The sequence below is a fragment of the Microcaecilia unicolor genome, chromosome 11, assembly GCF_901765095.1.
Source record: "Microcaecilia unicolor chromosome 11, aMicUni1.1, whole genome shotgun sequence".
Classification (NCBI taxonomy): Eukaryota; Metazoa; Chordata; class Amphibia; order Gymnophiona; family Siphonopidae; genus Microcaecilia; species Microcaecilia unicolor.
The window spans coordinates 32,620,125-32,632,457 of NC_044041.1; the positions used below are offsets into that span (position 1 = coordinate 32,620,125).

Consider the following 12,333-nt stretch of genomic DNA (forward strand, 5'->3'; position numbering starts at 1 on the left):
AATATTTATCAGTAGCATGTGCCATGAGACACATACGAGATTGGATCGCAGAGACCAATGACTTTTCGGACAGAACAGTGGAGGGTGCTTTGATGCCATCTGCACATCTCAGTTGGCTATTGCACACAATGCCTGGAAGACGGGTTCAGGGCATAAGGAACAATCCAATGCTGCGGTCATCCAGAGCGGCCTGGAGATGGCTCTGCCGGAGGCATGGATTTTCTGCAGCGAGCACCCCATATCTGCCCCTCAACCACAATCCAGACTTTATAGCAGGTACCGAGTCGAGAGGGTTTCGGCACTGGACAATACAGGGGATAAAATATATAAGCCAATTGATAACAGAGGAAGGAACTATCAAACCCTTTACCGAACTTAGACAGTCATTTGGATTAAAGCACACTGACTGGCTTGCATACTTACAGATAAAACACTACATTACCTCCTTGGGGTGGTCTAATCTGACTGAGGATGTGCGGGATGTGTTGAGCGAAGCACTCACCCTAAACGCTAGCACTGCAGTGCCATTGCGCTTTCACCACAGATACCTTAAGGATACGACCGAAGAAATAAACTTCAAGAAACTCATAGATCAATGGACAGAGGATTTACAAATTACCATAACAGAGGATAGATTTCGTCAGCACTTCACATCCATTCAAAGGAGAGAGACATTTCCAAGATACTGGGAATTACAGTATAAGTTTGCCTTAAGACTTCACATATCGCCAAGGAGGGCATACAGAGCGAGGTTGGATACAAAAGGAGCCTGCCCTAAATGCGCGCAGGGCCTGGCCACCTTAGCACACATGTTTTGGCAGTGCCCAGACATCACCAGCTTTTGGACACAGATCATCCAAACCGCATCTCGGCTCTGGAAGAAACCTGTTCCAATTTCAGAGTTGATTCTATTTGAGGACTTTCAGCTGGAGGATAGACCCCCAGCAGGCTTGCTACAATTCTTACGCAAGTCAGTATTGATGGGGAAGAAAGTGATTCTATTGTATTGGAGAGAGGTGCATGGACCCTCGGTGTCAGTGTGGAGAACACACATGATAGACTTGGTACGATTGGAGAGATGTAGCTTGCAAAAGGCCTCATTTGCCGAGCAACGACAGTTTAAATATACGTGGCAGCGTTTTTTGATGACACTCCATCCAGTGGCACGCAAACGACTAACTTTCTCACCGGACTAGACTCATGATAAAGGTTATCAGAAATGGGAAGGGGGGAGGGAAGGGGAAGGGGAACTGGGTGGGGGGGAAATTGTTGTAAATGATGACATGAATCTGCAGTATTTGTATTTGTTTCTTTTCTGGTTCAATAAAATGTTTTAAATATAAAACGAACTGGAGAAAATATTTCTTCACTCAACGTGTAATTAAACTCTGGAATTCGTTGCCAGAGAATGTGGTAAAGGCGGTTAGCTTAGTGGAGTTTTAAAAAGGTCTGGACGGCTTCCTAAAGGAAAAGTCCATAGACCACTATTAAAATGGACTTGGAGAAAATCCACTGCTTATTTCTGGGATAAGCAACAAAGATGTTTTGTACTTTTTTGGGATCTTGCCAGGTATTTGTGACTTGGATTGGCCACTGTTGGAAACAGGATGCTGGGCTTGATGGACCTTTGGTCTTTCCCAGTATGGCAATACTTATGCACTTATTAACCCTTTACTGCCCTAGGCACAAAAAAACTTAGATTGCGAGCCCACTATGAACAGAGAAGGTATTGGTGTAGAATACGTAAACCGCTGTGGTTTTAACACAAAGGTGGTACAGAAGTGCATTATCCTTTTTACCATTTAAATGCTGGCCATGGCACAAACACGTACCAGAATATTTTGTACCAACCAGGGCCACTGAGAGAAAGACAGGCCTAGGGCAGTGCCACACCACCATTCTCCCCCCCCCCCTCAACTTGGACCACCAACGCCACTCCCCCCATATCTTCCTGCGTCTGCTCCTTCTTCGGTCTGTCACTCTCCTGCTCCTGTGTGTCAGGACAGGGTTATTGTGTCAACACATATCAACTGGGTCCCAAACACACAGGATCAGGACCTGGGAATCTTGCTCCCCCAACCCTCCCCCCTCGGCAGCCCTGGTACCAACTTCTATCTGGATAGTCTGCAGAGAGTGATCTTACCCAAATAACAGCAATATTCAATGTCGGCAAGTGCCACCCTTGCTCTTTGTCTGTACTTTCCTGATGCTATCCAGACACTCCCTGACAGTACAATTTATCTGAGTAACAGGTGCTGCTACCCACATAAGGAGTGTTGAATATTGGGCCAAAAACTTAATTGAATTTTTTTTTTGTTGCTTCTTTAATCAGAAATCCCTTTTGGTTACATAACTGTGCAGAAAATTGACACAAGATTGCTACATGGATGGAGGAGTGGCCTAGTGGTTAGGGTGGTGGACTTTGGTCCTGGGGAACTGAGTTCGATTCCCACTTCAGGCACAGGCAGCTCCTTGTGACTCTGGGCAAGTCACTTAACCCTCCATTGCCCCATGTAAGCCGCATTGAGCCTGCCATGAGTGGGAAAGCGCAGGGTACAAATGTAACAAAAATAAAATAGATACTATTGGACATTCTACATGGAATGTTGCTACTATTGGACATTCTACATGGAATGTTGCTATTCCACTAGCAACATTCCATGTAGAAGGCTGCGCAGGCTTCTGTTTCTGTGAGTCTGACGTCCTGCACGTATGTGCAGGATGTCAGACTCACAGAAGCAGAAGCCTGCGCGGCCACATTGGTGATCCATGTAGAATCTCAAATAGTAGCAACAGTGGAGGAGTGGCCTGGTGGTGGACTCTGGTCCTGGGGAACTGAGGAACTGAGTTCGATTCCCACTTCAGGCACAGGCTGCTCCTTGTGACTCTGGGCAAGTCACTTAACCCTCCATTGCCCCATGTAAGCCGCATTGAGCCTGCCATGAGTGGGAAAGCACGGGGTAAAAATGTAACAAAAAAACAAAAACAAAAATAAAAATACCTAGGAACATACTGTTCTTTGTCTTTTTAAGGTTGGGGTAGAAAAAGATTTGACAGTAATTATTTCAGTTGGACAACCTTTATTATTATTATTTTTAATATCTCCACCCTTGCAAAAGTACACCAGATTAAAGTTCAGAAACGTGTGAATGTGACATTGTTTCAAAGACAGAAGAAACTAAATCCATTTTAGCACTGCATCAACCATGGAATGTAACCTGTAACATGGATTTGGATATTAAATTTGATTGTGTGCCTTTTCCAAATTCAAGCTCGGGGCAGGTCCACGAATTATTATTTCCCTGCCTAAACCAGCTTACAATCGAGTTGAACCTGAGGAAATGGAGGGTGAAGTGACTTACCAGAGGTCACAGTGGGAAAAGCAATATTTGAACCCTGTTTTTTCTGGCTAGTCTGCTTCTCTAAGCAGTAAGCTACATTGAAATCCTGTTTTGTATTTTTTTGTTTTTGTTTCATGCCTTGCCTTGAATTTCAAATTAGCAAGAATTACCTCACTAGCATTCAAACACTGATGTAATCCTGTAACTGGGAGTCACAATTCATGAGCCCACTAATTCTACAAGGGCATCTGGCTGTCCAGATTCCATCAGAGTATTAGCCTAAGTTAAAATCGGTGAGTGTACATTTGGACACATCCATTTATACTGTGCACCATTTGTGCACATGAAGTACAGAATACTGTAAACTGTGCACATAAACAGGAGACATGCCCGTGCTTCACTCACATGTGCCCCCACCTCCCTGGCTAAAGCAATTGTACACTCATTCTAGAATATCACGGAGCTTACACTAAAGCGTGCAGTTGTGCATTATGGGACTTATTCTATAAAGATTATGCTCCTAAAATTATGAGCGTAATTTATTCTGGAGCATAGAGTATACTCATAATTTAGGAGCATAACCTTTATAGAATAAGGCCCTATATGCAATCATATACTGCTATTCTGTAATGTGCTCAACCAAAAATGGTACTTATCTTTAGGTGCCCCGTTATAGAATGAGGGGGTATATGCTTAATCCAATAGGAATTAACTACCTCTCTCCCTGCATCTCCCCAGATGATTTCTTCTCATTGTATACAACGTGCCAATATTTTTTTGGATAACAAAACAAGTTTCCTCTGTGCATGGATTACTCACTGGGATAATCTGTCCACATACTCCCACTGGCTCGTGTCTTGTGTAGCAAAAGTAATCTCCATCTATAGGAATGGTTTTTCCATGCCATTTGTCAGCCCAACCTGCAAAATATCTGAACAGCAAAACACATTTTATAACCATGATTAAATTCTGAATCCCATACACGATATGCCAAAATGTGTCCATTGTGCAGGGCTGTCAGCTTAGACATCAGATGTAGATAGTCCAATCTGCGCAAAACTACACTAAACCCAGGTACAGTAGGCTGCTTCCACGCTGACGCCAAAACCAGTTTATTAGCCACAAACACCTGGGTAACTAGTTGATGGGTAGGAGACTTCACTCCTTGTGGCTTAACATGTAAAAGACAATGGTCAATCTTCATGGGATAGGAGATCTTGGTTAAACTTAAAACATTAGTCCAGAATATTTTGAGTTTGGGGACAAGTCCACCAAATATGACACGTCACCAACTGACCCACATTTACGCCAGCACAGAGCAGAATTCAGATTAAACATTTTGGACAGTCACTGAGGAGTATAAAACCAGCTATAAAGTATATTATAGCCATTTTCTACCAATGCATTAGATACTGATAACTTGAGTAAAGATTTTTAAACACCTCCCACTGCACATAATTATATGAGACACCCAGTATTTTCTCCCATTTTAGTAAATACATAATAGGTTTCTGATAGGAAAGGACAGCTTTATATAATCTAGATTCTCCCCCCTAGGGTTGCCATATTTGCCCTAACATAGTAACATAGTAGATGACGGCAGAAAAAGACCTGCATGGTCCATCCAGTCTGCCCAACAAGATAAACTCACATGTGCTACTTTTTGTGTATACCTTACCTTGATTTGTACCTGTCCTTTTCAGGGCACAGACCGTATACAAGTCTGCCCAGCACTATCCCCGCCTCCCAACCACCAGCCCCGCCTCCCACCACCAGTTCTGGCACAGACCGTATAAGTCTGCCCAGCACTATCCCCTCCTCCCAACCACCAGTCCCGCCTCTCACCACCGGCTCTGGCACAGACCGTATAAGTCTGCCCAGCACTATCCCCGCCTCCGGCTCTGCCACCCAATCTCGGCTAAGCTCCTTAGGATCCATATCTTCTGAACAGGATTCCTTTATGTTTATCCCACGCATGTTTGAATTCCGTTACTGTTTTCGTTTCCACCACCTCCCGCGGTAGGGCATTCCAAGCATCCACTACTCTCTCCGTGAAAAAATACTTCCTGACATTTTTCTTGAGTCTGCCCCCCTTCAATCTCATTTCATGTCCTCTCGTTCTACCGCCTTCGCATCTCCGGAAAAGGTTCGTTTGCAGATTAATACCTTTCAAATATTTGAATGTCTGTATCACATCACCCCTGTTTCTCCTTTCCTAAGAAAAAAAAAAAAAAAAAAAAGAGGACATGCCCCGCCCCATGTCATACCCACCTGCCCCATCACATCCCCAGCCCCACCCCCTGTCATGCCCCCTCCATGCTAGTTCCAGTACCAGTTTTCCTTCAAGTTCTGCCGGCTGCCTGCACCCAGGGGCTCAACCCCTGGGGAACGGCGGCTAAGTGTAGGTGAAGCCTGATTCTAGCCCCGTGTGTTCCAGTCCAGTGCATTCCGGCTCGTTGGTCTGCGTCTGCAGTCCTAGCCTTGCTGGTGTGCTAGCCCAGTGTTGGTTGGTGGGTTTTGCCTGCTGCTGCCGGTCCTCGTCAGCAGCCCAAGGGCTCACGATTGCTCCAGAGTCCGTGCCTTCGTGTTTTGAACCTCAGAACCTAACAAACCTCACATGAAATGATTCAGACCTCACCTATCAGGCTCAGGTAATTTGCAAATAAGTACGTTTTCAAGCCCGACTTAAGTTTTGCATAAGTAGGCCTCCAACCGCAGATAAATGGGGAAGGCTATTCCAAAGTATAAGGGCTAAAAATAGAAAAGCGGAACGACAAATGGTTATCAGACAGCAAAGGCCATTACAAGGTAGACATGGGATTAGAGAGTCAGCCACGTATTCCATAATTCCTTCATAGAGTGCTCTATGAGTCGATCTGAAGTATCTTCAACTTAACAGAAGTTACAGTCAAGTTGGTAAAGGTATTTCAACCCGTCCCTGAGAGGGTAGGGGAGAAGATAGATCACCATCATTCCAACAGATTCACCCCAGGTCCTGTACCCCCTCTGGGATGATCTCCAACTGCAGAAAATCTCAAACTCGTTCATGTATGCTTACAGAAAATACGTATTTTGTCTGAAACAAAGTATGAATTTGCATACCTCAAACATTTTGTTACCAGATCCAAATCCACTGCATAAGATATGGTGTATGGCTTTCCATTATCCAGGGTCTCCAAGGTCTAAAACAAGAGAATTATGTGACAATTTTGTATTTTAATTTGGAAAAATGTTTTAATTTATAAACAAGAAAACGGATTACCACACAAATTATATCGAACTAAAGATTTTTTTTTAAACAGGGTTCCAGCATTAATCTGGTAATTTCCTCCTGTGCATCTGGGGTCTCCAGCTGTGTTTCAAGCAGAGTTGGAAGCAGGCTGCAATTTGGTGCTAGGAGCCTCGATTCACAGGATTTTATATTCTCTTACTGTTCACTATCCCCGTCATTGAAAGAGAGGGTGTCATCTGCCAGGGATCATGAACCAAGGTTACCTCCAGAACCCAGCATTCATGGGATCTGAATCCAGCCACTAGGTTCAACTGTTACACTATAACCATGACTCAGGCAATGAAGCTGGACTAAACATGGCACAGCATGGCATATACACGAGTTTATTTAATACATCCTTGAGCCACGTTTCAGGCACCGACTGCCTCAAGGGTACGGTGAAATTACATTACAGAAAAACCACCACTCAAATCACTGCACAGCAATCAAGCCAACTTGATTGATATTCAAAAGGAGATTGGGAGACACATATATAAACCAGTTTCTGAATGCGTGGTCCCACAGACTGTCAGTGGCTTAGGAGATTTCACTCTGCTTGTGTTTTGGATCAAGTATTGGCTGAATAAGAAAGAATTAATGCTACCACAGAGGAGAACTGTGATTTCACTGTACTCCTGATGCATGCGATGCCTGAAAAGTGGCTCTGTTGTGTTTTATGCCCAGAAAATCAAACTACGACATGATTCAGCACCTTCCGGTTACCAATGCCACCTGTTACTGAACTACCCAGGAACAAACTGACTTAAAGACTAATCAACCTTCTGCTCCATTCTCCAAGGATTCTCCAAGACCCAAGAGTATCTTCCATTAGAGCACTTACAACAAATACTGTGCTCAGTTACTGCAGTGCTGTAACAACTTTAAATGCACCTTATGCGACCCAGACTACAGGGTCAGCATTAAATTAAAGCACAGCGTAAAACAGTTGTACTCACGGCCAGGTGAGCTTTATCTCGCTCTATCAAATCAGCAAGGCGATTCAGAAGCACCCCTCTGTGAGAAGCATCCATTCGCCTCCAAGGAGAGCCCAGCTTAAAAGCATCTTTTGCTGCCTTCACTGCCTTGTCCACATCTGCCTGCAAGAGGGGAATAAAAAAAAATAAAAAAAAAAGTTATACGCCTGCTGCAGTCTTACTGAACAGATAAGCAGTAGGAAAATTATTTTAACTTTCATGGGCAGATGCAGACTGCTTTACTGACGCAAAGCAGAGCCCACTGGTACTTCTACACTTGGAAGTTTCGGTGTCTTGGCATCTCATCTGGTGTTGAGTTCTGATCCAGTATAGTCAAGGTGGCAACACTGTACTAAGCTCTTAACTTTCACAATCTAGTTAGCCGGTTCCGGTCTGAACAAATACAATGTATAACGAATACACAAGGTGGTGAATGAGGTACATGTGTGATAGGTATAATTGGGGGAAAATTAGAAAGGGGAAGGAAGAGTCAGGTAAATGTCCATTACGGTCTTTGGTTACGTTGTGTCGCAGGTATCCAAGTATTTTTATGTTGGGTCGGTGGGGTATGCTCTTCTGAACAGGTCAATAAATAAAAAACATTTCATTTATTGATTGGGGCCTAGAACAGTCGCCATTAAACCCGTATGCAAAGAAATGCATACACAATCTGAAGGATCAACGGATAGTTTTCTAACACTGAGGATTTAAAAAACAATTCTACAACCCAGGCAGGCACATTATATGACTAACTTGATCGACCTTCCAGCCAGGAATGGGTCCAAATCTTCTCGAACATATCTCAAGCTACACCTTCCCAATTGCAAAGGTCTCAAATATAAAACCTACTACGCGCCCAACTTCTCCGTTAAAGGCAACCAACCCTGGAACGCCATACCAAGACACATCCGAACAACCAACGAACACTTACCCTTCTGAAAGCTGCTGAAAACTTACCTCTTCAAACAAGCATATCCAAAGGACCCAACTTAAATCACAAACTTAATCCACACCACTGACACTACCAATACCTTGACACATCCCTCCCTCATGTCCTACCCCACACAACTATGCTATTTCTGTGATACTTTGTACCTAACATTGTAAGCCGCACTGAACCTGCCATTGAGCGGGAAAGAGCAGGGTATAAATGCTACAAATAAAAATAAATAAAATAAAATAGAATAATAGGATCTACAAATATATGTGCCCACTTAGGCTCCATATGAATATTTGGGGGAGAAGGGGCTGAGGCAACTGCATCACTGAACGTGGTGTTAAGATGGGGGAACAAGTATGTATTTTATTTATTTTCAGCACTTGATATGAGCATAGGAGCCAACTTTTCAAAATTATTGGGGGTGCTAAACCCAATGGAAATTACCTCTCTGGACACAATTGGTCAAGGAGTTTGTTCAGCATTGTGGGTGTTTCAAGCATCAGCTACTATAAGAATAGATATTCTTTTAATAGATCACCTGGGGTCATAAGAGTCCAGGAGCCGGATCATCTCAGTTGTCTGTTTAAGATATGGGTAATGATAGGGCTGGGGGGACGGGGTTGATTCTGCATACATTGGTTACACTTGAATAGAGAATAGGGTTGCAGGTTAGGAGGGCAGCGGGAGGTGTCTCACAAAATTAAAAAAAAAGGGATTGTGTGATATCTAGTCTTTTTTGCTGTAAAATGTTTTTGCTTGTTCTTGTTATGCGTGCTCATTGCAATGTAACCACTTGATGTCTTTGTTTAGACTTGTTGTTTCGTTGTTTGATGTTGGGTGTTTTGATCCTGAATAAAAACTGTTAAACCTTAAAAAAAATTCTGCCATCTTTTGACAAAATGTTTGTCTGTATTGCATCTTAAACAAATTGGTTCAAAAGCAATGACTATGTTGTGTTATACAGGAAAATAGATCAAACAATGTAAACATGGTCCGAGGAGCATTCTATAGAAATTTCTAGTTACAATAACGCTTGCAGAAATTTCACACATTTTCCCCAGGTGTATGTAGGCCCATTTGCCTTTAGTAGGTAGTACTGCCGAGTACATATTTGTTTTTCCAAGTAACTGGAACCGTATGCCATGAGGAAATAAGGAAAATTGTAGTCAGACTTTTTTCCCTGAAGACCTTTGTTCTCTGTTATCAGGCAATTGATGGTAGTCAGGAAGTCAAATTTAGCTTTGCTAAAGACTAGTAGGAGCCAGTATAAGCAGCTCTCTCATGCATATTCATTGTGGTAATCCTGAAAATCTAACTGGCGAGGTGTGCCTCCAGGAAAAGGTTACAAAATGCTGCTTCAGGTACTAGTACCGATTTAAAACTCGAGCAAAAGAAACAAAAATAAGTGGGAGGGTAAACCTGGCTATAAATACTGTATATCTACTATAATAATTTGCACCTCCAACGTTCTGAAGCTGACTGCCAGGTTCGTAATGTCTGAAGCCTTCTGGTGACGTCACTGTGTTGCCTGGGAAACTGCGACGCATCTCAAGCACGGGCGCTACAAGTTCGCACCACCAACTCCATCCCCTCCCAGTTCAGCAGTCCGCCCCCCCCCCCGCCCTCCCCTTCCGAGTTGCAGGACGCCCCCTCCCTCCCTCCTTCCACTCCCCTCCGAGTTTCACGACCCCCCTCTCCTCCGAGTTCAACGCCCCCCCCCTTCTGGAAACAGGAAATGAGGGCGGGACCAGAGGCAGAGCTCAGACAGATGGGAAGGCAGTCTGTAGCACCGCTCGCCTTCAATGCCGACGCCAGACCCTGAGGTAATAATTTTTAAATTACAGCCGGCACGCAGGAAGGCACACAGGAAGGCAAGGGGCTGCCGGAGGACAGGTCCTACTTGCACTTCGAGGGAGGGAGGCATTGAACTCGGAGAGGGGGGGGCGTGGAACTCAGAGGGGAGGATCCTGCAACTTGAAGGGGAAGGAGGGAGGGGGCCATGGAACTCTGATGACAGACGGAGAGAGGGAGGGAGGTTGGGGGGGGGGGGCGTGGAACCTTGCTAGCGCCCGTTTCATTCCTCTACGAAACAGGCCTCTTTTACTAGTATTATATAAAACCCGCTGACTGAAAAGGTACGATTTCATTTTTTAAAGTTTTGTGTACTATAGTGTCACTAGAATGGGACTATGCAATTTTTGTTCACAGCTTTGATGTTTTTAATGTTCTACAGCCTAAAAACTACAGGTACCTAAAGTGGGGTTTGTGATTTCTGGTATTAAATTATTTATTTTTAATTGATAAACATTTCTCTCTTTTTTTTTTTTAAGACTTAATTAGTCCATACCAGAGGCTGCAGGATTATGCAGCTGACATTCCTCTATCTTGTAGTCTAAGTAAGTCACACACCTCATTTTTAGTACCTTTTCGCTCAGCGGGTCACGTATATTTCCTCCCCCTTCCTTTTAAAGAGGGGAGAAGGCTTCAGATTCAGGGGTAAGAAGATTGTCCCATTTGCAACGCCCCCTTGTAATTTTGTACTCCAGGGTTTTTAGTTACCCATCTCTAATGTGTTATACATTAACTGCTGACATACAGAAGAGATTACAATGAAAGATTTGACAGACTGCAAAATGGAAAGGAAGTTTGTTTTATTTCTACAAAGGTCAAATACTTCCTTGCAGGATATGGTCACATTTTATAGCCAGATGATGGACGCTCCCCAGACAGTCACCAATCACATTTCAGAATTTCATTCCTCCCCCCCCCCCCCCCCCCACACACACACATACAACCCTTACCAAAGGCAGCAGCAGTAGTAAATTGGAAATTTATATAGAGATTAAGGAATTGAAGACCGGGGTATAAAATAATTGCAATGTCAAAGTAAGCACGTGCACTGCTCACGGACGGTGCAAGAAAGAAGTCACTAGCAATTATTTCAGACTCTTGTCAAATAATTCTAAGAGACCAGTTACTTTTCCTGTTAAAAAAAACAAAAAAAATTAACAAATCACACACGTGAACCGTGGGCAGTAGAGATCAATAACGCCCTACTAGCGCACACATTTGTTCCTGCCTGATGATCAGAGCTGGCCAGTTAATTGCAAGCAAATGAACGCAAATGAAGGTCTTCCACATTCCTCCCTCATGATCATCAGACAGTACGCCAAACAAGGTCGCTGCTCCTGCCGCAAACCCTACGCCTGCTCAGAGCTGGTGTTCGGGTTTGCCAGCAAAGGAGGAATGAGGGAGACCCACTGAAGAGGTTTGACAGGTCAGGGATTTTCTCCCGGACCTGTCAAACCTAAGTCCAACCCCACAAACACAAGAACTGGAGGTCCGGTGTACCTCCAGGCCACCCCAACCACCAAAACCCCCTCCCATCCCTCCACATTGAACAAAAATGTGGTGATCCAGTGGAACTGCTATCCGTCCCTCTTGGCATCCCCCCCACCCCCGGTAGCCTACCTCATCATAGTAGTAGTTGGAGGAGGGCGGAAATAGTACTCCCTCCCTACTCAAAATGGAGCTGCCCTGCCCGGTGAATCGTGGGATGCTCTGGGCGGGGCTTAACTTCCATATAATGCTTAAGCCCTGCCCAGCACATACCAGGATGTACCAGGCAGAGCGCCGCCATTTTGAAGAAGCACCCGAAGAGGAGGGAGGAAGTGCTAGTCCCTCCACTACTACTAAGACAAGATAGGCCACCAGGCCGGGAGGGATAGAAGTCCCATTGGACCACCAGGGCATTTTTGTTCAGTGGGGTAGGGGGAGGATGGAGAATGATTGGAGGGGGAAGCTAGC

The 12,333-nt window shown here is 44.3% G+C and overlaps 1 protein-coding gene across 1 annotated transcript in view; it reads right to left on the reverse strand.

Annotated features, from left to right (window-relative positions):
* LOC115479717 (aldehyde dehydrogenase, mitochondrial) overlaps positions 1–12,333 on the reverse strand; it is a 59,392-nt gene that overhangs the window by 21,884 nt on the left and 25,175 nt on the right. Inside the window, exons 3-5 of the mRNA XM_030217852.1 lie at positions 7,569–7,709; positions 6,444–6,523; positions 4,161–4,272 (exon numbers count right to left, since the gene is read on the reverse strand). Coding sequence (XP_030073712.1) covers positions 4,161–4,272; positions 6,444–6,523; positions 7,569–7,709 — 333 coding nt within the window. The remainder of the gene's footprint in view (positions 1–4,160; positions 4,273–6,443; positions 6,524–7,568; positions 7,710–12,333) is intronic.